General features: G+C 43.0%; 1 protein-coding gene across 2 annotated transcripts in view; it reads left to right on the top strand.

Annotated features, from left to right (window-relative positions):
• LRRK1 (leucine rich repeat kinase 1) overlaps window positions 1-25,168 on the top strand; it is a 75,219-nt gene that overhangs the window by 17,839 nt on the left and 32,212 nt on the right. For both annotated transcript variants that reach the window (XM_084532598.1, XM_084532599.1), the window contains 13 exons: window positions 1,657-1,820; window positions 3,730-3,901; window positions 4,938-5,117; window positions 5,755-5,903; window positions 12,987-13,213; window positions 13,297-13,424; window positions 13,688-13,851; window positions 14,409-14,546; window positions 17,982-18,094; window positions 19,235-19,311; window positions 22,653-22,782; window positions 23,317-23,429; window positions 24,300-24,514. In XM_084532598.1, the coding sequence (XP_084388724.1) occupies window positions 1,657-1,820; window positions 3,730-3,901; window positions 4,938-5,117; window positions 5,755-5,903; window positions 12,987-13,213; window positions 13,297-13,424; window positions 13,688-13,851; window positions 14,409-14,546; window positions 17,982-18,094; window positions 19,235-19,311; window positions 22,653-22,782; window positions 23,317-23,429; window positions 24,300-24,514 (1,970 nt within the window). The remainder of the gene's footprint in view (window positions 1-1,656; window positions 1,821-3,729; window positions 3,902-4,937; window positions 5,118-5,754; window positions 5,904-12,986; window positions 13,214-13,296; window positions 13,425-13,687; window positions 13,852-14,408; window positions 14,547-17,981; window positions 18,095-19,234; window positions 19,312-22,652; window positions 22,783-23,316; window positions 23,430-24,299; window positions 24,515-25,168) is intronic.

Here is a 25,168-nt window from a genome sequence, read left to right as displayed (position 1 = left end):
AGGTCTGTGTTGCAGCTAGAGAAATCGTGGTCCTTGTGCGAGCTGGCCCAGTGGATTTGCTCATCCCAACTGCACGGCAGGGCTGTTCCAGCAGGAGAGGTGGGAAAGGCTTCCCCAAAAAGATATCTGGTGAGCAGGGTGTGGAGGTGCCTGGAGGCCTGCCTACTAGGTGAGGAAGTGGCACTGGGGTCTCCTGGACCCTAAATGAATCTCTGACCACGAGACACTCGTGCCTCCACCTTCCCCAGCCATGGTTTACACAGAAGGATGGCCCTGCTCAATGCTTTGGCGGAAAGGATGTGCCTGTGCACTAGGAATTGGCTCTAGCTCTGGATCTTGAGTGATAGCCCCCCAAATTAGGATCGAGGCTGAAAGGAAATAAAACCGGTCCCTTCTTTCAGCATTTATTTATAGGAACTTGCTTCAAATCTCTGTGTTCTGTCAGCCCCGATCTGCAGGGCTTCCTGCTCAGCTCTCCAGCTGGTTTGGATCTCCGACGCGAGGCATTCTTTCCTCCAAGGGGAATTCCAGAGCTTCTCTCTAGGTTCGGGATTTCATCACAGGGCACCGAGCACGGGGGAGGCTGCATGTTGCAGTCACTGCAGTGTTCGCTCCCATCTGCGCTAGGCCAGAACTGAACCGGTTACATTGGAGAATTATTTTGCTTTAAAGTTCTCTTTTCCATCCCCCTAGGAATCATTTGAATTTCCTACCTGTGGTGTCTATGAAAAAGAGGATTAAAACAAGCAATATTCTTAGAAATCCATTATAGGTGGCTGGTCTGCTCCAAAATACTGGAGCAAATGCTGGATTTTTTTTTTCCATGTACCTCCTAAAACTACAGAATTATGAGGCATCTGTCTGTATTACATGAACTCTGAGATGCTGTTAATTGTGCTGTAACTTAATATCACATTCATCTGCCTTCGTTTCTGTTGTTTGTCCTTCACACGTTCTGCATCATCTGAGAAAGGTTATTGATGCGGGCACGTTTTTAATGGCACAAATCTCTGGAGCTGTCTCCAGTGTCTGAGTGATTCGAGCTTCATTTAAATAATTGATGAGAAGCGTTAGGCAGAATGTATGGATGATTTCAGACTGCATTATTCAAAGATACTTACTGACGGTTATAGATTGGTTCAAATTTACTTCTTTCTCCAGACTGCATTAAACTAGCCCCTGAATTACATGTGTGTCTATTTAATATATAGATAGATATTATTAAAAAAAATAATCCTTGTTTACTTGTGAAAACCTTTGGGCTTTAAGGACTTTAACCAATTGCAAATAAGCATTTTTTTCCCTGTTTTCCTGTAGCCAGGGGCCAAGCATGGCAGGTTGCAGCAGAGCCTATGTATCCGTGTCTGTGTGAGCTTTTTTCACACCTTCCTTTGGAAACCACCTCTGGGAACAACTGGGGAACTTGTTGTCCCTTTCACTTTCATGTCCCTGCTGGAAAGTACTTTATTATCACTTTCCTATATCAGAAAATTTAGCGTTGACATTTTTTCCTCTTTTTTATTCAATTGTATGCAGTAAATATTTTGCTGTTAATAACTCACCACTTTGTGTTGCCAGGGTGCATTGATGTTGCAGCTGTACTTGAGTAATAAAGAGGGACTTCTTCCTGACACCTGTTTTCTATTTTTGCTGCAGGAACTGTGGACATGGGTGGCAAGCAGTCCACAGTCGGCGAAGTCTCCATAATTCAGACACCCGTTACAGAAAGCATTCAGGCTGCTTACAAGGCTGGAGACACCACTAAAGCCCAAGAGTTGATTAAATTGTCATGTGAGGAGACGGCACTGCAAGTGGAAAAGGTAGGATTAGATTACTCCTCTTTCTCAAATGTTTTTGGGAAAGAAACCCTTAAATGCTGAGCTGCTGTCTTCCACTGCTCCTCGTGCAGACAATCTGTTCAGTTATGTGTGTCACACTGGTGCTACAGGGTCCCAGACATGTCTGGTTGTGTGGGGCACTTCAGGAATGTGCTCAGGGACAATATTTGCCCTTGAAAACAATGCTCAGAAAGATGAGACAGACCACAGGGAAAAGTGTACATGGGAACAGCATCAAGGGCTGGAACCACAGGGCAGAAATCCTGTCGACACTGAAGTGGATGGTAAAACCCCTGCTGGCTTTACTGGGGTCAGTGTTGCACGCCAGACTGCCAGTTTGTTGGGGTATGTGTGGGTGTGTAGGCCTTGTCAGATGCAGAGAGTCCTGGGCTCTTCTGCCTGCTCTCCAAACGCAAGCCAGCTCAGATTCAGGAGCTGTGTTGCCACCTGAGAATGGCACTGACCTCCAGCTACCTGCGTCGCAGGTTGTACGCATCACTTGATCTAAAAGTGTGCACAGCACCTTAGGTTTTTGGGCTAGTGGTGGAGTGCAGGCACAACCCCTGAAATATTAACAAGGGCTGAAAGCTGCTGTAGGGTGGAACTCAGACCTGTGTTCAGTAAGTACACACAAAACAGAAAACCTTAAAATCTCAGTATGGCAGACTGATGTAACATAGCTCCTGGTGGCTTAGGAGGATGGTGACTGAAGAGATTTATCTGCCAAAAGCTGAAACATGTACAAACACTATTTTTAAAGTTCTGATTGTGCTGAAGTTTTGCTCCATCTCCAGTAATCAGCAAAACCTGTATTAAAAGTAGAAACACTGTGCAAGATTCTTAGCTGATACAGACACATTATACTAATTGTGCTCCTGGCCCTGTCTTCATTACCTGTGTGTGCAGTACTCTTCACAGCATACATCTGCCTGAAGGTGAAGGTCTGTGACAGTGTTTCAGAATTCATGTATGTTTTTAGATGAGAGAACACGTCACAATCTCTGTTGAATCAGCCAGAATTACATCTTTTTTTTTTCTTCTCCAAACACCACATTAGTCTCTTTCACCCTAACCTCCTTGCCTGAGCCTTTCTACCATCCAGAAGATCCCCACTGAGTAAATGCAGCCTGTGTAGAGCCAGAACAGGTCTGGGTAATGTCACAGAGCAAAGGACACACCACAGCTGGCAGATGCATCAGCTTAGAGAGCAGTTACTTGGGTGGTCCCTGACTCTCTCGTCTTGAGGCTGTGCAAGGAGGGGTGCTGATGCTGCGGTCTCTAAAAGAGAGAAATGCATCTTTCCCTCTCAAAAAGAAGCAGTTTATAGACCTAGCAAAAAAAAACTTATTTCCCTGTCATTCCAAAGATGGTTGAGGGCCCACTGGGAAGATGTTGCTGTGTGTGTTTGGAGCTGTACCTTTGTGCCAGCTTCTGCACTGTTGTGTCTTCAGAGCCCTTGTTCTGAGCCAGCTCATAGGACAGGCTTACCTTGGTGTGTTGGGAGAGTACCGGAGCGTGAAGTCCAGTCAGCTGTCTACAAAACATGAAATACTACACCTCTTGGCAGAGCACAAAAATGCTGTTTCTGTTGGTCTGTGAAAAATTGTTTTACGGTCACCGTTCAGTGCCTTGGGCACTTCTGCAGTAAAGTCATACAAAAAACTATTAAGCAAAACCAGCAAATTAATCTAATTACTTAGTATATCAACAGTGATTATAATGGCTACTAGTGTTTATGATGTTCTCAATTAACCACTGTGACAGTTTGTAAGCGTTTGCTTCAGCAGAAATAAATACATTACTCTAGAAATGCTGTCTTCCTTTGTTTGCTCCCTTTACACAGAGGCAAAGAAAAATCAGAGAGTTTATTTTGCTGTGTTTTCTTCGCCAGTGTCAGCTTTTAGGTATTGCAGCAGCGTATGGAGATCTGCATGCAGTGAGGTATTTACTGAAGGAAGCATTAGTGGTGTTACCTACAGAACCTAATGATGACAATGCTGCTGTGGTGGCTGCATATTTTGGACATAAGGATGTTGTGAAAGAGCTGCTGGATTCCCTGCATGGTAAGCCTATTGGGTTGCCTCTACATTTCTTCAGGCTTTTCAGTAGCTGTTTGGTATAGCTTCAAGCAGGCTTTTTTGTGTTATTTGTTTATTTTTTCCCTTAAAAGGGGAGGGAACTCAATCATGGGAAAATGCACGGAGCAATCTAATCTCCTCTGTGTTTTAAGAAAAATTTTCCCATGGGAGGAAAAATACATGAATAAAAATATTCCATGTTTGCAGTTCAGAAGCAGAGGAAGATGCCACTTAGACGATTCATTCCCATCAGCCCTCACAACTGGATAATGTCCCAGATCCCACAGAGAAATCAGGGGATTTTCAGGAAGCAGCATCATCGCACTCTGCTGATTCTGCAGACACGGTTTTGCTGGGAGTCAGAGTGCTACATGACTGCCTGGCGAGTAACAGCTTGGGTGCACAGCTGGCAGCATGCTCTGTGCTCTCCTGTTGGCATTTCCGTTTGACTTGCAGGGGAATTCCTTACCTTGAATTATCATTATATTGCATTTACATTTTGTTTTTAAACTTTACTTTTAAACTTTCAAGTTTGAGAGATGTGATTAAACCTAGTATCTCCTTCAGCCAGAAAGGAGGCTGACAAGGCTGTGTGTATAATCCAGTAGCAAAGTTAAATTATATTAATATAATAATAGTCAACCCAATAATAGTCAAACCTTGCAACCTCTGCCTGGGATTAGATGTTTGACTTCTCTACTGGCACCCCAGTAGACATCCTGGAAACCTTCCACTGTTGCCAGTTTATGCGTGATTAAATCAGGGCCAGCCAAAAAAGTTTGCCCATTAGCTGGGTAGGTAACAACCAGTTAAACAAAGCAGGTAGCGCTCTGCTCAGATCTAAAGTCTGTGCCTCATCCACCTAGGGCTGTTCTCTAACACTTAAACTCTTACAGTGCAGTTTGCTTCCTTCTCATCAAGGGCTTCATCTTATACCCTTTCCATATCTACTATTTATGGATGAGTTTTGCACATCACAGTCCAGTGGCATCAACTGTCGAACACCCTATGTTTCTGGTAGGTCCCAGGACTTGCCAACAACTCCTGAACTGGATGCTGGCCATCGCCTGCCAGCAGGGGCACTTGGACATAGTGAAACTCCTCATTCGTGCATACAGTGCTGACCCAGAGAGCTGCGCCGTCAGGAGGAATGAGTTTCCAGTTCTTATACGGTTGCCCCTCTACGCTGCTATAAAGGCAGGTATGTATTTGCATGCTTTGAAGCCTTGTCCTTGTTCTGCAGTGTCTTTCAAAGAATGGGCTGAGTTGTTCCATTCTGGGAATGTGTTAGTGTGGGCTGGCTTCCTGGGATTGTTCTGGATTTCCAGTGAGATAAATTAAGACAGAATTGGCTCTGAATCTTTTGTCTTCGCCAAATTTTAGTCAAGGCCTTCCTAAGTTAGGTTACTGTAAATGCTGAGAGGCTGAACTTTCCTCTTTAATTTTAAACTCCTAGGGAAAAGGCCCTCCAAAAATAGAAACCTCGCAAGTAAAAGCATTATTGTTATGGACACTATGGCACACAGCTTGATTTAGGCTAAATAATTTACACTTCAAAGCACAGCTGTGTGTATTGTTTAATAAGCTGGGGTGAGGGGAGGGAAAGAGAGAAAAAGAAGTAGAGCTTGGGCCAGTCCTTTTACAGTATCTTTGCTGTCTCGGTTTGACTAAACTGAATCCTACCACTGGAAGAAACAGTTTTTACATGGTTCAGTTCCCTTTTTGCACACCCCCATGATTTTTTTCAGAAGTGGTTATTTCCCAGGATTTCTGTTCAGGTCCTTGTTGATTCACTTACATGAGAAGAAGAGAACAGACAATCTGCCTTTTCTCTAAAGGGAATGAAGATGTAGCTGTGTTCTTATTACGGAATGGAGCTTTCTTTTGTTCCTACATCCTGATGGACAGTCCTGAATCCAGCAAACACCTTCTGAGGAAGTATTTCATTGAGACAAGTCCTTTACCAGGCAGTGCTCCAACAAAAACAGTAAGTAGCCATTTATCTGTCTGAAGAAATGCTCTTTGAAAGGAACGTCACTTTAATAATTTATATTTGTCTGCGTACCATGTGGCCGGTGATTCTTCTCAGCTAAGATCCTCGTGGTTCTCTACCCATTTAGAGAACAAGCCGTGAAAGTGCTTTCATGCCAGTGCTGAATTGCAAGGTGTAAAACATTAGGCCTTTAAATGGTGTCATTGTGCAAGGTGCTGTGTGTGATACCTTCCACTTGGCCATTTTAACATCAGCATGTGAATCAGGCTTACGCTGTGGAAAGGAATCTTTGGCTTTTGCTCAAAATCTTATAGAGAAATAAGCACAAACATGGGCTTCCTCTGTGACCCCTGGCAAATCACTTCATTTAGGCTCCTGTAGTACATCCTGGGTGTGGGGTAACACCACAAGCCCTGTGCCAGCCAAGATAGTTAGCATGGCACAGAGCTGAGCACATAAACCCTCCTCTTCCCCTGGGTCTGTTAGCTCAGATACAGCACGTACAAATGGGCTCATGTGGCTTTTGGCTAACTGGAGCACAGGTAGAGCAAGCTCACATCTGTTCAGTAAATGTTCCTCCTAGCCTCAAATCCTCATCAGCAAAAGATGGCTGGTAACCTTTACTGTCCCACTCAGTAAGGACATCTCTGTCTTTCTGGAACAGCATGGTGAGTGTCATATGTGATCAGACCATATCAGTTTAACTGCACTTGTCCCACCAAAAGCAATTAAAGCCTTTTTAAGTTGACAAGAGCTTGTTCACTACTTAGTCATTAGCAGCATTTTGACAATTTTGTCAATCTGTTTGCATTTATTTCTCCCACTGTGAAACATGGAGATTTAAGTTCCTTGTATCTCACAGCTGTTGGAAGGCTTAATACGTGGTAATGATCCACAGACAAGTGGCATTGTTTTCATGTGAAGCTTTACTACATTTCATGGCTATCCTGTATCTTTGTGGACCAAGGATATTCTCTTAATCTCTATTCAAGTCTCCTTTATTCAGAACTGATAAATGTCTCACAGCACATGCTGTTGCTGCTTTGTAGGGCAGCATGTAGTAGCTTGTATTATTTGTACAGCTATTCAGCAATTTAGCTATCAGGCATCTTTCATTTTTCCCTTCAGAGTATAGATTAACTGAGGTTAAATAGGAGCATCAGAGCCCCGAATTTTCAACAGTTACAGCTTTCATTGGGTCATAAAAATTGTGTGGTAAAAAACGTTAAGGTAAAGTTTTCGATCCAGGCTCTGACTGCATGAATCCCATTGCCAGTTGAGTATCTGTTTGCTCAGCTTGTAACATTGTGGGGTGTTGATTCTTCTTTGGTGTTAAGTAAAAATAAGCAGAGAGGGTTTCAGAGCATTTTGAGCTTCTCCATTCTCTGTTTTCCTGCCAACATCCTGTCTCACTGGATTCCAGACAACATTGCGAATGGTAGGAGCTGCAGTCCACATATGTGAGCTTGACTTCATTAGGTTCAATCATAAGATTGAGAGCCCACCCTATGCCGTTCTTTGTTTCATTGAAAGGTGAACAAAAGGAAGCTAAAATGTTCCTGAATAACAGTTGATAAAACTCCATGCCTGTTTATAAGGGGAAAAAATCCAACTAACTAGATAATTCAGCTTGAATAAACTTTGGAATAAATGTCTGAATCACAGGGAAGAAGTCTGTTTTCCATGTGAACTTGCTGGCAATTTTTAACTTAGCTGCTGTAAAAAATGACTCAGCCTTGCTCTTGTCACACCCTGAGCAAAGAAGAGAGAAATCTTAAAACATCAGCTAATTGCCAGAGGAGCCTGGTTTAAAAAAAAAAAAAAAAAGAAAAAGAGAAAAAAAAAATAGAAAAAACACTCAGAAACTTGACCTTGATTCTTCAATTGGCTGTTTATTTTTATTATGTTACATATTCAAGGTTTTCTCTTTGAAATAATTTTGGCAGCCCGGGCCAAATTCAGGAACATTTGTCCTAGTTTGTCTGCCGAGCTCAGGTCTCTGGGAAGTGACAGTCATGCACCCTTTATAATTTTTTAAAACAAGACTTTGTGACAGTTGCAAACAAGCTTCCTCAGTGCTTTCTTCATAACCGATAAAGTTGGTGAGCGTCAGTCTTCCTGAGTAAGCCCTGTGATGTATTTTTCACCGTTAGGAAGCAGAAGAGGATTGTGCAGAGGCGGCGATGGGTCTGGCAGCCAGCTCGATGTCAGAAGTTCTCCTCTTGGACAGAGCAGGCCAAGCAGGGATCATTTCAGAACGAGCCCAGAATTTCAGCAGGACTCGTCCCATCTGTGCTATCTCTGAGTGAAAACACTGCTCAGTTGACCTCCAGTTGATTTCACAGCAGCAAACGCTACCAACTATGCATAAAATGTGGTTGGAGAGCCCGGGTTGGCTGCCATGCCTTCCAGGCTGCTGTTGTGGTGTGTACAGTGCTGCCCTTCCTGAGGCAAGAGGAGTTACATCTCATTTTTCTAATACCTGTTTCTCCTTTTTTTTTCTTCTTCTTTTTTTTTTTTTTTTTTTTTCTGGTGTATATTTAACCCTATACCAAGCCACTGTCTTTCTTAGCAGAGGAAGTGCTCCATTTTTACAGGAACAGGTAGCAAATGCCGAAAGTACCCCCTGCAGTAAGATGGCTAGGCACAGATGCCAGACTTCGATAGGTGTGTTGTAAGCATGGAAATATTTAACTTTCCAATGTGTGCAGCGTTAGATTTTTTTTGTGTGTGTGTTCCATCATGGACTGGAAAAGAGATTAAACTGCTGCATTTTCCCAGGAAGTGCTTTGCTAGGATTTCTCGCATACAAATGTTATGTATATGTGTGTGAACCTCCTCTGATTTCTCTACCCACTGCCTGGCTAATCTCAGTTACATCACCATCGATACAGAAATCTGCAGCAGTTCTGCCCAGGGTTTGCAGCAGCATTATCGATGAAGTAATTAGATCACCATCCTCTGGATATCCTGCCTACAGCAAGAGTGAAATTCTCTTGGGGCCCATGGTGCCAGTTAGGAGAAAGGCACAACAATCCCCTTACCAAACTGTCATAAATTCAAGTTAATACTTCCTTTGTATTTGGAGTTCATTGCCCCAAAACAGTGGGGTTTCTTGCTTCTGCACAATTTCTAGTCCCTTAACTTCCTTCTAGTCCCTATCTCATTGCAGCCCTTGCTTAGGGGCGTAGCTGGCCTTCCAGTCTGCGGTACTCATGCAGGAGAGACGCTGTCACAGCCGGGCTCCAGAGCAGGAGGAGGAAGAGGAGGGCTGAGCACAAGGTGCTTAGTGCTCAGATTTGAAAAGCTGCCCTGCAGTGGGTTGGATTTCACCGTGTTGTCTGAGGTTTTAGAAGTCACTATCCGAATTCTGCAGTTATCTTTCTATCGCATTAAATACCCTGAGGCCAGGGCTCTGCATTTTTGAGGTAAATGACATGTGATAATCTAAATAAAAGTTGAGATAAGTATCAAAGATGAATATCTGAGAAGCGGCAGAGGCTCATGGTCCTGTAGGAACCTGCTCAAAGCAGGCTGTGTATCTTAATATCACTGCGGTTAGTTGGGCTGCTCAAGGACAAGTTCTTTTTTGTTCTGAAATGAGAGCCTGGGCCTGCTGTAGGGAGCATCCATTTGAAACAGAGCAGGAACAGAGGGAGAGGATAAATGCCAACAGTTCTTTCTTCTGATTTATTTTCTTGCAGCTTTGCTGAGAATAGTTTAAGCAAGAAAAAGGGGAAATTTGGGAGTTGGGGTGTGTAGTACGTTTTTCCTCCTTGCTCCCCTAGGAGAAGGGGCAATGTTCCTATTATATGGACTGGCAAGCAGAGCCTGGGTAACTTGAGCCAGTGACTGGTGTTGCACAGGAAATTTGAGGCTCTGGAGTCTGAATTCAGGAACTCAACACAAAGAGCCTGCTTGCTCCTGCGAGGTGGAAACCAAATGAGCAAGCCAGCTCAAGGCCTTTGTTCCAATTACTGCCAGAAATCCGTAGCCCTACATGGATATACGCACCCTGTGTTGACTGAAGGACCTGCGGATATCCTCTGGAATGGAATATTCACCCTGACTTTTGTCTGTAATTCTGCGTTTTATTGCTTCTGCATGAATAGGGGAAATACGTGAATAGTTCCTCCACTTCTGAAGTTCAGTCTCCCTCTGACCAGTATATTTGTGGTGGTTATAGGAGATAAATGATGGTTCCAATAGAGACTGTGAGACAAATCCACCTTTCTGTGTCCTGCACTGCTGTGTTAGCAGCTAAAACTCTGTTGCAGACCCAGTGTCTTGATGATGATACGGGTAAATGGGAAGACCCTTACTTGGCAGCAATTGTTTTTGGAGCACGGAGATGTCTGGAACTGCTGCCTAAAAGCTTGGATTTTCCCCTACTTATTGTGGTTTAATCCCCACACCCAGTTTTGGCTGAATCTCACCATAGCTTTTGACAAAAAAAAAAAAAAAAAGTCTGCATTCTTGGATAGGAAAGAACAGAATGGAATACTCACTGCCAGCCGAGGTTGTTAAAATGGCTAATTCCCTGTTAAAACGTTTATCACATGCCTAGGCAAGCTGTGCTTGCATTCTGATTTCCATAGCGGGGTCTTTACACCTTTCTCTTCTAGCCTGAAGAGGTCTATTAAAATATCCTACCCCCAAAAAAATCCTATTCAAAAATCCACATGGCACACATTTAGTAGGGTATTGGGCCTTTTCTGAACTCTTTCTGAGAGTGGGAGGTTTTGTGGTATGTCATTTTGCTAATGCAGAGCGTGTGATTTTACCCAGCGCTGTTAGGTAGGACTGTGATGGGTTTGTTTCTGTACCAGCAGAAGTCGTGGTGGAGATGTAATTGTCTTGGCATAAGCCTTTTGCTGGCATCACTACAAACTGCAATATGGTATAACCTGCATCAGTAGTAGAATTTCCTTGCTGATTAAGCTGTATTTCTATTAGGGACAATTTTAACTGATGTAGGATGGAACTACAGTGATGCTGCCCCACTCCTCTCTCCACCAATGTGTTCCTCCCTGCACTTGCATCAGTACCATTGTAAGTCTGGTTTTGGTCACCATAGCTGGGAGCTAAACCAGCTGAAAATTCTCTAAAATACAGAATAATAGGGTTAGAAGTGCTCTGAATATGCTCAGAAGTGTCTGGACAGGTATCAGTACCACTTGAGGGCTTTGTAGTGTAGAAGTGGCTTTCTGCATTACCTGGGTTAAGGTGTCTGGCTGCTATTTGGAGTTCTTGGGGTGATCCAAAGCAGTAGGAAAAAATAGTCAAGTGTATCAGAACAAACGTGTTCTTCCCTGGTGAGGTTTCCTTATGCCAGAAAAATCTTCTAGTGTGTTGGCATCAGTACCACATCCTAGCACAGGGTACCTAGGAATGACTTTATGCCCTAAATCCCAACTGATTGCTGTCTTGTGAAGAAAATATGCTGGCTCCTGGGCTGTTACAGCTGAGAGAAAATTGCGTACAGAGTTGAAAACAAGATTTTGTAAGTGGAAAGCTGTTAAATATTCAGGCTTGGAAAAGTTAACAGTAAAGCAGAATTTGTTTGGTTCAGGGTAACTCTGTAAGTCTGCGTAATTTGATTTCCTGTTGCAGTTAGCTTGGTGTGTTGTGTGTGGGATGCCTTGTGGCACGATGGTGAATGTGGCTTTAGACAGCTTGTTCTCTCTGCCTTGGTTTCCCCAGTGATACCATGGACATAATATTTCCATTCATATATATTGGGCTGTCCTGAGGATTTGCTAGTGAACGTTTGAAAAGCACTAAATATGATTGTTATTAATTTCTAAAAAGTGCAACTTATTCCATCCTCCTACATATTTACCTGTGCTGTCTCCATTACTTGGATTTCTGAGTCTCAAATAAGTGTTTGAGTTAGACCTTTGTTTCCTTTTTCTTCTCCCTTCCCCAAATGTATTCCTTTTAATTTTAATTTTGGAGTTAAAAATCTTAAATGCTAAATACTCGAAATTGAAAAGCAAATTAAACTTGCTGTCAGGTTCTTGCTGCCTCCTGGTGGTGAATTAATGATCAGTTCACTGAGGCTGTTTTAGGAATGAGTTGTGTCAAAACCACTGAGTTTATGAAAACATTTTGGGACTAGCGGATTTAAAATGAGTATTTTGCATTGTAGATCTCATTGGAAGGCAATGAAAAGATTTTGAAAGTGAAGCCTTGGGTTGTTTTCCTGCATTAATGGCCATTATGTGTTTGTGTTTTTTTCTGCCTGAGCTGGAACCTGAAATAAGTAGTTTTGCCATCCACAACTTCTGTTTTATTTTTTTATTTATTTATTTTCCCAAAGAGGATAAAATGACTTCCTCATATAACTGTCAAAAGCAGCAAAATATTATCTAGAAAGGAGGTGACTGCCAAAATCATCCCTCTCGGATAATAAAGTATCTTCCTGAATTATACTGAACAGACTTGTAATGTTGAGAAATGCTTTGCAGGAGAGTGTTTGCCTTTCCCTGCCTGTCCCAGATGTTGCTTTTCAACATTTAATGTTAAACCTAAACCTTCCCAGAATAGCTCTGGGCTGCTGTTGCTGGAAGGTTTAGGATGGAGGAGTAGTGCCCAGGTACATATTAATTATTCCAGCAACAGGCATCCTTGTGAGAAGTCATCATCACGCTCACAGACCTATCCATGCCCTCTTAACGAAGACCCAGGAGCTTTTCAGATGCTGGCTGCTCCACAGGGCTTCCCCTGGAGCTGAGAGGGGTGGTTTTGGGAAAGGCAGCTCACCCTCCGTGGGGCAGACCAGAGCTAGTGTTGGACAGGCAGAGAAGGCCTGGTCCTCTGCCTGCGCTTGGTCGTGGTCTTGGGAGTGAAGTCATGGAGCAGCTATATAGCGCGGGCTGCTGATATCCAGGCATGATTTCATCTCTGAGTCAGTTCAATTCCTAGAAGCAGATTGGAAAGTGAGCAAAATGTTTATGCCTGGGCTCTGATCTGCCAGATTCCCAGCGGTGCGATGGTCCGAGAGCAATCAAGCAAGAGGGCTTTTACTAATGTGGTTTTCCCTTCTTTTTTTTTTTTCTTCTCTGAAATATGCAGGCTTTGTGTGTGAACTGGTCAAACCTCAAACTGCCCTGGGTGGATCTGGACTGGCTGATTGATATTTCCTGTCAGATAACGGAGCTTGATTTGTCTGCCAACTGCCTGGTCTCCCTTCCATCCGTGATCCCATGGGGCCTGATAAACCTCAGGAAGCTCAGCCTGGCTGACAATCAGCTGACGGAGTTACCCAGCGTACAGTCATCTGACGAAATTATATGTACAAGGTGTGTGTGCTGGAAGTCTTTGGCAACAGGAGTTTTTGCTAGCATTTTATTGATGCCTGACTGAGTAATTTCTGTAATCACAGGTTGCTCGAGGTCGATGTATCCAGCAACAGGCTCTCTACTCTCCCTTCTGGATTGCTACATCTTAAAAACCTTAAAAAACTCATCGCTGCCAAAAACCATATGGAGAAGTTATTTGACGAGGAAAACAGTACGTGCAGTCCCTTGTTATGCTTGCATTTCAAGGCCTGATTTGTAGAGGAGAACCCCAAACTGTTATAATAATGACTTAAAGCCAGTATTAGCTACAGATGCTTAGCATCTCTCAAGTCATTTTCCAAAGAACATGAAATGCCTGTTTATTTTTTATCCCTCATGATATCTTTTGGCTCTTGTCTAGCAAGTATTCATCATCTGGCTGGATGAGACTGCTCTCATGCTTACACCAAGCCTGCAATGCTTTGTGTTTTCCAGCAACTAATTGGATTGGCTTAAGGAAGCTGCAGGAGTTTGACGTCTCTGACAACAGGTTGGTGGAACTTCCAACGGTTTTTCTATACTGCTTCAAGTCCCTAAACATACTGAATGTTTCCAGAAATCAGCTGAAAGTGTTTCCAGATCCCTGGGCCTGCCCCTTGGTAAGTCAAACTGCTCTGTCAGAGTCACAGGCTGTAAAAGCTGTTGAAACAGTGCAAAATCTATGCTGTGATGCTTACAAAGCTGTCAGATGTCTTAGGCTAAAAAGGTTTTTATAGAACAGTCAGCCTTTGTTCAAAGTTAACTTTGCCCAAGCCCATGGATAAATAAGGCATCCATACCTGCACGTTACTGTCACTTTATTCATTATTACTACAGGAAAAGTTAATGACAAGACCCTGTGGATAGCAGGAGAACAGTATTTTTTGGCACAGTGTTTGTTTATGATTGAAAAGCAAATGGAGATGGTTTTCAAAATAACTTTTGAAATAGTTTTAGCCCAGCAAAGGATTTGCCCATCAATTAAGTGAATGCATCTGCTCAGCAAATACTCTGTGCCTGCATGTGCAATAGCTTATCTAGATCAAAATATCTGAAGAAGTAGCCTGGAATGATTGTGTTAATGCCTTAAATGCATGACATCTGACCTGCCTGATTTTCTAAAGAGATGATTACTACTCTTTGGGTGTTTTTTTTTTTTTTCTTTTATGTTTTCCAGAAATGTTGCAAAGCGTCTAGAAACTTACTGGAATTCCTACCTGACGCATTCACTGTTTTCTGGAAAAATCACCTCAGAGAACTGGATTTTTCTGAGAACTCGCTAAAAGAAGTTCCACTGGGACTCTTCCAGCTTGAAGTAAGTATCATTTCTTCCCACCTTGCACATATTTCTCTTAATACCTACTCAGAGCTCAGTGTCATAGTGGTGACTGCCTGCTAAGGTAGGAGACTGCCTGCTGTTTTATGGTCATGAATGCAGCCGTTGTGCAGAGCCTCTGAGCACCCCAGGAACCCCATGAGTGATTACAGTCCGGCCTTTATTAAGTGTCATGGCATATCTAGATTTTGATGCAGGTCTTTCAAGAATTCTTTGGATGTCTTTGATTTTTGGGAGCACAATGCAGAAGACAACCACTGCATTATGGCTGCGTGTTATAACCTTTGAAACACAAACATTCTCAAGTGTGCTCACAAATAAATATGTGTTTTTGTAATCTGGCACACTGGTGCTATGTGGTTAAGTACTAGTTGTTCTCTGCTGCTATTATGATTTGATATGATTTGAAAATGGCATATTTGAATGCCCTTAGCAGTGCTACTTGACATCTCTTATCTTTAGGCTTGTGCAAATTAAATAATTCTTCCCAGTGGATGGCAGAGACCCACAGTTTTACTTCAGAATTCTTCAGAATCTGTGGCTTCACACAGTTTTGACATGAAACCAAGCAGAACTTGGGGGTTTCCTCCAAGGTTCCCTTCTAGATTGTGAAACTCAGTGATGTAGACAGAAACAGAGGTAAATATTTCTGCAGAAGTATGTTAGTTTTTCACTGCTGGCCTCTGTGGCAGGGATGCAGAAGTGATGGTTCATATCCGTGTCCAGTTTGGATCACGGCAGTCTGCTGCAAATACGCCTCTTGCTCATGCCTAGAGGAGTGCTGAGGATCATTTGCTGCCTCGGTTGTTTCTAACGATCCCTGTAGATTTGTGCTTGCTTTTTGAAAATTGAAAAACATTTGTTTTCAATTGGCATTTCTCCTGAAATGGAATGAATCCTATGGACTATTGTCTCCAAAACTTTTTTTTTTTTTTTTTTTCTCTGTATGCATTAAAAATAATCCCCCTGGGTGGGAACTACCATGGTAGATTTTAAATGCCAAATGATGCTTCAAGGGCACATTTCCTTGGCTGCTGCTGCTCAGAGGCTGCTGAGGGATATGAAGGTGCCAAGCACGGGGCATCAGAGAAGACCTTAGTGCAATCCCTACTGATGATCTCTCTTTAAAGATAGAGAACTCTGTCTGCCGTAACTAATGCCAGTTTTTACCTGTATCTCTTCAGATTTACTGTCACAGAAGAAATAAATAACAGGTATTTTCAGTCCTGCCGGGGCCAGACTGTACTGAGCACCTAAAGTCCGTGCCTAGATCAGCTGTAGCTTGGTCTACTTGATTATAGAATTCATGTCAGTGAATAGGGTTGCGCTTGCACTCCACCCCTCCCCAACTTAGTTTTGAGACTAGTTAGCTTCTCTTGAAGAGACCTGACCTGCGTTGTGTGGATGTGTTCAGGTAAGGCTGGTCAGCTTTTCCACCTCACGAGCTGACTGAGGCAGCCTAATCTAGGTGCTGCTGTCCCTTTCCTCTGGTATAATCTAACACGCCAGGGCTCTTTTTGCATGCCGCAGCAGCAGATTTGAAGGAAGCTGTCTGCTGCTGCCATTCTCTTAATTCTGGAAGCGCTCGTTCCCTTCCTGAAAGGCAACAAAAATGGAGAAGTTCAAGATGAGAGAGAAGAGGCAATTGCAAAACAAGGACCGTGGATCTCCAGAATTAGTCCTGAAGAGTCACAGCCAGTTGAAAGTACCTAATTTTCCCCCTGTGGAGCAAGCACATAAGCATTGCATATAATCCCACCAGGCGCTCAGCTCTCCTGGAGCGTGGCCTTTGTCAGCGTTTGTGGGAGACATGTAACGTGGATGCAGCCGACTGAAAATGAAGCGTCCCAGCTAGACCACACAGAACTGAGTTTGTGCTAATTCTGGACTGTGCAGCCTCCCTTCCCTCCAGCCCCCTGCTCAGGGATATTTTGGGAGAGAAGTTTGAAGCATTGTCATTGAACGGCCTCATGCTGATACTTGGAGAGAGCTTGACACCAGGCGCCAAGGGAGGACCGTGTCTTCCTTCCAACAGGAGGTCTGAGCCAGCGGCAGACTGATGATGATAAAACCATTGGCTGTCAAGACAAGAGTGGTGGGGAGGGTTTTATAAGTTTGCACAGTTCTCCAACCTTTTCCTCTGGTGGTTCGCTCTGCATATTTGCAGTTTTCCATTTCACTTCACCTTCCCTAGGTCCCACCAGGGCCCAGTGCTGCACCTCTCCTATCACTAGAGGGAGCATTTTGCGCGCTAATTGCCATTGCAACCACTGCTGGATGTCCATTGCTTTTGTCACATGGATACCTCCTATTTTTTCCATTTGAGAAAAAGGGAGGAAGGCCAACAAGGCTTTGTGAAACACTGTTAATCTTGCTTGATGAAAAGGGGCATAAACCTTTTATATTATGTCGAGCACATAAAACATTTAACACACTTGAAGCCAAAGTCTCTGCTGGTAAAACAGGAGTTCCATGAGGTATAATTCATTAATACTGCTGTACTTATGGCATGAGATAATTTAGCTGATGATTTGCTTATCTCATTTTTTATGGGGGAACTTGCAGAATAAACTGGCTTGGAAATCCTACATAGAAAATTGTTTTTCAGCGGGAAATTGGATTTTCAGCCAAATGAAAATGCTCGTTTGAGCCTTAACATTATTTTTAAAAACAGATTGAAGAGCAGAAACTTTACACATCTGAATGCAAAATGCATTTTTTCTTTTGCATTTCAGTTACACTTTAAAGGAGGGCCTGTGTTTAACTTTACTGACGGTATTTGCAGCCAAATCCTATCTGTACAGTGTTAATGGTATAAATCAGCTTCAATTCTTGTTTTTGAAATTTCTTCCTGGTGTGAGGAGAAAAAAAAAAAAAAAGCAGGTGAATTCTATAAATCACAGAAAGGTGATGTAAATCCTTTCAATTTTAACAAACAAATAATAACAAAGCAATTGCAAACTTTTCTTGCGTGAAATAGTTCACATCTTTCACGTTGATCTTATATATATGAAACAGGTATAAGCCCATTCTGACACTAGCTTGCAGAGACATAAACGAATTCTCATCCGTATGTGGCTTACTGTGTACATAGATCATGCTGTTCTTTTCCATTTGGAAGGGTTTCCTTACTAAAAGTAAAATGTCCTCCTAAATGGGTTGTTTCCAATTGAATCTGTCAGCAAGTAGACTAATAATCTCCCCAAACTAATAGTGGTATTGCTTTGTGCAAAAAATATACTTGCTGTAGACAGAAATGAAATTTTTTTTGCATGCTAGGCAGGCTGGACAGGATGTTCTGATGAAAAAGATGTGCTTTCTTCTTGTTTCAGTTCTTTAAAAGCCATGCTAAAAAATCTCTTTCTGTGTGTTTGATATACTTTGTCTTCTAACTCCAAGCTACTCTGCTTTTAGTCTTTGGTGTCCCTGAAGTTGCTGGGAAATCAGTTAGCTGCATTGCCTTCACAAGATAAGTGGAATTGCAAACAGCTGAAATCACTGGATCTTTCAAAAAACCAACTTGGGAAGTAAGTGTGGTGTGATTCTTTTTTTTTTTTTTTTTTTTTTTTCCTGAGAAAACAAAAGCTGAAGAAATTATAGCAAAGCCAATCCCTTGTGTAATACAAAGGGTGTCAGTAGTGAATTAATTACCTGCAATGAAGGCGTTGACATCAGCATACCACGTCTCCGAGCATATTGTGTGTCTGTGACAGTGATGAATTATCCGTTACTGCTTCTTTAGATGCTTAGCAGACTATATCATTTATTAAATAGATTACTGATAATGGCAGTTTAACTTCAGAACATGTAGGAATTTCTTTAACCCAATGTGTGGCTCATCACTACAGATACTACTTGTGGGGATCAGAACCATAAACCATCTGGCTGGGCTGCAGTTTGCAGTTAGTGTGGGAGTATTGTTTTGGAAAATATGAGAAATCTTAGTTATATATTTTTTTTTTTAATGGAAGTGTAAGCAGCTGCAAGTTCATAGAGCATACTGACATTAATAAGGTCATCCAATGAAAAGGTGACGTTCTTCTATCTAGAAATTACAACAGGAATGTTTAACACAGAGACTTAAAGGTCCGTTGTCTTCTCCAGAGCTGCGTTTATCTGTGTTATACTTCTGTCCTCCCATCTGGGTGACTGCCCAAAAAAATTTCTGGAGTCTTTATGAGTTGCTGTGTCAGTTGCTAAGGTCATATTATCATTTTTCAGCCTCGGTGTGTTTCCCTAGTTGTGTTGTTGGGTCTCCTTGTCAGAGACTCTCTGGCGAGAGCAGGGAGTGGCAACAGGTCGGTTCTCCAGTGCTCCTCGTGAAGCTTGTTCAATTTGCTGTTTGACAGGCTACTTAACCTTGACACCCATAAAGCTGGGGGTCAAGTGCTCTCGCCCTGGGAACTGAAAGCACAGCCTTGCAGAGCTCTGTTAATTTGCCAGAAGAAAACCATTGGGCCTGGACAAGTGTTGGTGGAGTCTAGCTCTGTGATAGCACAGCGGGTTTCAATACCATCAAAACCAGAAAGGAACCCGTAAGAAGCGTGCTGTGCATCCCACAGCCTTGGGTAGGGTCCAGCTCTGCTCTGCATCTGTCACAGGCACAGTACTCCACTGCCACATCTAAGCTCATTTTCCCACATGTTGCCATTTTGTCTTGCTGACAGGAATGACGAGGGATTTAAAACGAAGCGGATTCCCTTTTTCACCACGAGGAGCAGGGTGCGTTGTGGCCCAGAGGCAGGTAAGGTGCACAGCAGTGCAAACGCTGAGAATGGGGCTGAGGTGGGCTGTGAAGCAGCAGGAATCTGTGGAGTTTGCCTGGGGGGAGATCAGCGTAAACTCAGCTGCAATTTTAAGTGCAATTGCACTTAAATAAAGAGAAAATGTGTTCAGATAAAATATTTCTAAAGAAGCAGTGCAGCTGGTTCGTATCATCAACATAGGAAGGTAAAGAATGGGTAAGACCTGTTTCTTTCAGGGAACTTTTATTCTGTTGGTGAAAATTATTCTTCTTAGCCAGAGCACTAACTGGTGCATTGAAGGGAAACTAAGCCATAATTAGTTACTCTTAGGATTGTCTCTGTTGTTGATTTTGCAAATAGCATGTTTTCCCCTGTCTCTGTGATTTGCCTCTGAAGTTTGCAGCAGAGCACAGGAGATATCCTGGATTTAACGCACATGAAACACCAGACGGAACAAAGAAATATTTGAATATATTTTTACGGTTTCCTGCTCACTGTGAGATTCATCTGCATTTCTTTTTGTTTGTTTGCTTTATTTTAAATCGCTTGGAGAGCTTTCTCATTCTGAACTGCCTGCAGAATGACTTGCTCTAAAGCAGTCTTTGAGAATCACGGCGTGGCATAGAGCTGGCATTTTTGTGACACACAGCAGAACAGTCCTCAGCTGCTCATGGGATTGAAAGGCCTTCCTGCAATTGCTTTCATAGTGAGTTCCCCTGAAAAATGTGCATTTGCATCAATGTGAATAGGTAAAACTGGTCAGTGCACCGAGTTATAATAAGGAAATATGTATAGCCATAGTGGTGTTTGTCCTAACATGCAGTCTGTCCATCTGGGAGGCAGAGGGTCTACCTGGAGCTCCAGGTAAAACTAGTCTTGCCCCAATTCCTCTGTGAAAGTAGAGGCTGCTGTGCAGCAAGTCATGTGTGTGCACCCAAATGAGGAGAAAGAGTTGGACTATGCTGTTTTGCAAGTAGGAGATGGAAAGTTGGAATGGAAATGCTATAACATCAGTGAACTCCTGAACATGAAAGAATTGGAAGGAGTTTGAATCTTGCCAATCTGTAGAGTCTTGATGTATCCTGGACCTCCTGTGTGAACAGCTACCGCAGCTCTTCCCAAGGGAGAGGAGGGCAGAAGTAGTAGGCAGAGTGCAAAGGGCACAGCTAAAACCAGCTCTAAAAGGGAATTGCTGTCCTAATGGAAAGTTCTGCGTGCTGCAAACCCAGCATAACCCCTCTGCATAAGGCAGGAGAGGATGGACTCTGCATTTGTAACATTTGAAAAACCTTGGCACTTAATAGCCTGGTGAAACTCCGAGCTGCCTGAGGTTGCCTTGGGTTGTGGCAGGGGACAGGGTAGCCCACCTGGCTGGTGCCATGGTTGAATAGCCACAGAGACAGAGCAAAGCCAGCTCATCCTTTTCTCTCTGTTCCTGTGCCAAGTATAGCTTGGTGAGACTAGAGGATGTGGCCAAGAATTTAAAGAACAAGAGAAAACAGAAGTTGGAATACATCAGCAGCTCACAGAAATCTCGTAGCGAGGTGGGGGGCAGGTTTCCATATGATTTTACCAACAAAAGTGTTTACACAAGTCTAGATTATATAAAGAGAAGAATTTATGGATGCTCACTGTACCTGTTTGATAAGTCTCAAAATAGCTTCTTGCACACGCACGTGGTGTTGGTGGCATTTACTCATCCAAAAATATATTTTCAGGATGGGATTTGTTTTAATTTTTCTACAGTTCTTTAAGAGAAAATTTGAGCTCAAGCCAGAGGAGTCATAAATAACTCATGAATAAATAATTGCAATTCATAAACACCTTGAGCTTGCTTCCAATACAGTACAGTCCTTTTCGCTTTGGGCTCTTTGGTGAATTGAGAGTATTGCTACTATTTTAGGTGTTTGCTTCTATGTGTCCAAGGGGGACTAAATCTGTCTGTGCCTAGGTGTGCACTGAAGAGGAACAATGAAAAGTTTAAGTCCAGCGATGAGCCAGAAAGGAAGTAAATTGAATCCATGAATAAGCCTGCTGTTCTCCTAAAATAATCCCAGAGATGATTTTTTATTTGAAAACTCAAAGGCAGACTGTGACACCCTGCCCACAGCAGACAGTCCTGTCACGTACGTGAACACCCCTGCAGACAGTGGGTCTCTATCTTCCTGATCATAGCTCAGGCCTGAAACGCTGTTAAAATTAGAACTGGGGAACTTTCTCCTGTGGAAACCTCTTCCATTTTCTTTTCTTTCTCTTTTCTGCCTAAAGCTAGTTGCAGTTCCTCAAGCTTTCTCTGTAAGGGAGGAAGATCATGGTGGAAGTACAACTGTTCCATCCTGGAGGAAGGATGGGTATCACATCTCCGAGTTGCTTTTACAGACTGCGGAGGCAGCAGATGGTGCTGCTTGTACTTTCCTAATCAGAGGCTCAAAATCTGCTTGTCCCTGTGTGGCCTAATTTGCCTTGACTTCACGACGCTTCGTGGTAGATATATGTGACAGTCTTAAGACAGCAATACAATTCATGGCAGCTTTTCATGCCACCATCCCCGGAGTAATTTGTGGAGCAAAACGATGCTCTTTGGAACCGGATGAATTTCCCTTTGTCTGATCCTTTCCAGCAACAGCAAGTCAGCCATGCAGTGTCGCTATTATTGCTTGGGTTGCTCCCAAAATAAGCTAGTTTCTGCTCAGCCGTGTAGGAAGGCTGAAGTGCCGTGAGATCCTGCAGTATGAAACGGAACGGGGGCAAATGCAGGCTGTGTGTTAGAGGTGACATAGGGTAGCCATGTGTCAGCTGCAGTTTGGGTTTTCTTCTCTGATGTTACTGACTTGATTCACCATTTACTGCTCCAGGATGCAACATGGGGGCCCGAAAGTAAATTCTGCCCAGTTTGGGGCTTTACTTGCACAACATGGAAAAAACATGTTGAGAAACACTTGCGCCTTTGGTATGCCCTTTCACTGCGAGCTGTTGGGCTGGAATAGGGGCAGTTGGCAAGGTGTTAGCAGCTATCCAGCAACGAGAAACAAAATGCCACTCGTGCTCTGAAGTATAGTTATCTTGGCAGGCCTGGAGTTCCTCCCTTGGCACCTCAGAGGTCCTGGAGATTGTCACCTTCAAACATGCACATCACCATGGCTTTAAAAACTTGAGATGTGAGCGTTGATGTTTGGTCACTCTTGAAGGCTGTTTGCTTTTCTGCTGTTGCTTTGTGGTGGCTCCTGCCAAGGAACATGACCTCATGTCCTGCCTACAAAGTTAAGGTGAAGGTTCTTGGTACAGAGCCTTGGTGCCTGTTATGTTTTAAAGGTGCAGTTTCTTTCCTGTCTTGTTTCAGGTCCTTTTTTGGAGTTTCCAGCATTTCTGAGTGATTCTCTGGAAGTCCTTTATCTGAACGACAATCAGCTGGAATCTGTCCCGCAGTCCGTTTGCCTTCTAAAAGGTTTAACAGAACTTTATTTAGGAAAGTAAGTCCATGTTCTGGAAAAGCTATGCAGTATTATTTCCATGTTGTTTTAGTGACCAGTCTTCTGCGGAGCCCCACCCCAGATGTCCAGTGCTTTTGAAGTCAAAAAGCTGGAAATAGTCAGCCCCTTGTTAGAACTGTGCCCATCATTTGCTTTAGATAAGGAGGAAGCCAACCTTTTAAATTAGGGAAGATGATCTAATGCTTTGAACACAGGCCTGGGAATCTAGTGTGCCTCTAGTTAATGCTGGCTTTCTGCTGTCTGCTTCTATAGTGTTTGAGTCAATAATTCATCATTTTTGCTTATATTTCCTCAACTGTCCAATAAAGATGATTACACTTGTCTGGCCCAGAGGATAAACTAAAGTTATACATCACTTTTAGGATGAAAATTACTATTAAAGTGCTGAGTAGCCTTATTAAAATGTTAATGGAAGATTTCTACAAGGAGAGAATAGTGTAATCCGAGAGTCTGTGAGAGCAGCTACTTACACACAAAGCCTGGTTGTTGGTAGATCTATTTGTTTTTGTACAGTAACCCTGGTATCCGAGAGCTTCCTCCAGAGCTTGGACAGCTGGCTAATCTCTGGCAGCTGGATATCGAAGAACTAAGTATCAGTAATGTTCCTGCAGAGATCAGAAAAGAGGGTAAGTCTGATGCTGTGTGTGCTTTATGAAACTGAATGAACATTTAATGAAAATTGCATCCTTTTAATGGTCCCAAACAGGAAAAGACAGCGTGCATCCAAGTCCTTGTTGCAATTAACAACTGAAATTGCATAGGACAAAACCTCCTACACATATCTGTAAGTTTGATAGTCAGTGCTAATCTCTGCCTATAGGATCAGTTTAAGGTAGATCACATGTTCCAAGAACGACTTACTGCAAATGAAGTATTGCATTTGTATGCATGCTGGATACATTCTGTGGCTTGCTCCCTGAATGTGTATAGTTTAGGGTATTTAGACACTCTTTCTAAAGACTGAAGTGCTTAGGATCAGCAGTCACAGTCACATTGCAGTAACTTTATTGTAAGCTGCTAGGTTTTTGGATCAATTACAATACTGTCTTCTTTTTTGTGTGTTTTAATAAGAAAATCCTGTGGGAATGAAGTTATTAGGAATTATTCCTTCTCCAGCACACTGTTGAAGCCTAAATCTAATTTTAAGTAGAAACATAAAAGTAGAAGGAAAAACTGAGTATTTTCCAACACTAAATTAGTATTTTATGTTTCCTTTGAGCTTCTGAAGCATACGAGCCACAGCATTTGTTTCTCCTTACAGTGCTCCATTGTAGAGTCTCAAAGCAGTGACCTTTTTCTGGGGTCTCTGTCTCAGGTTTGTCCACTAGAGGTTTCTTTGTTTATTCTCTGGGTTGTCTCAGCCCACAGCGAAACTCCAGGGAAAATATTAATTCAGCTGATGTGTCTGCAGCAGTAGGTTTTGTGCAGTTCTGCTGTACATATGTACGTTTGTAACTGCTAACCACAGATAAAGCTTGTTTGCTTCCCCCCCGTAGGCCCTAAAACAGTGCTGGCGTACTTACGAGCCCAGCTGCGCAAAGCAGAGAAGTGTAAGCTGATGAAGATGATCGTCATCGGCCCTCCGCGGCAGGGAAAGTCGACACTGATTGAGATCCTACAGACTGGAAAAGTCCCTCAGATGATGCACAGCGATGCCACCATACGTACAACGAAATGGGAGCTACCCAAGCCAGTGGGACACAAGGCAAAGGTGAAAAACAATTGAAGATCCTTAGCCCCTGTGAGATGCTTGAGCCTCGTAGTGACCCTTGGGGTCTGCAGTTGCCTGTCCTTTTACAACAAGCAGTTTCCCCTTACCTGTGAACCAGACCTCACACGTGACCTGTTTAGAGCTGTCACAATTCCTCTGTTTCATTTCCAGTTGATATTAGAGGACAGTTTTGTTTTTCTGAGAACTCAACCTTGACTTTTTGTCCTAAATGCTGAAAGCTATTTGTAGACTGCCTGGATTCTGGCTCTCCTAGCTCGGGTGGGTTTTGGACACTGATTTTGAGAGGATATTTTAAGTCAGCTTCCCTCAAGCGGATTGTCCTTTCGTTTGGGGCCACAAAATGGGACATTGTACTGAAAGCTGGAGTCCCTTGATGTCAGAACTGTTCTAAATGTAAAAGGTGTGGGGAAGGTAGGATGCCTGACTTCTGGTTGTGATCTAGGGATATCTAAGGCATACCTTAAACTCCTGAATCTCAAGCTCCTCACCCAGGGATTATGTTAACCCACACTGAACTGTTTTGGACAGCACTGAATTTATTCAAGTATTTGAGAGATTTGTAGGTAGCTCTGTCTACTGCTTGCATAGTACCACATGGATTAGAGTGTGCAGAACTGATCCTGGGCTCTTGTC

This window comes from Aythya ferina (genome assembly GCF_964211825.1).
Source record: "Aythya ferina genome assembly, chromosome: 11".
NCBI classification, from domain to species: domain Eukaryota; kingdom Metazoa; phylum Chordata; class Aves; order Anseriformes; family Anatidae; genus Aythya; species Aythya ferina.
This window is presented reverse-complemented; position numbering and strand designations above follow the sequence as displayed.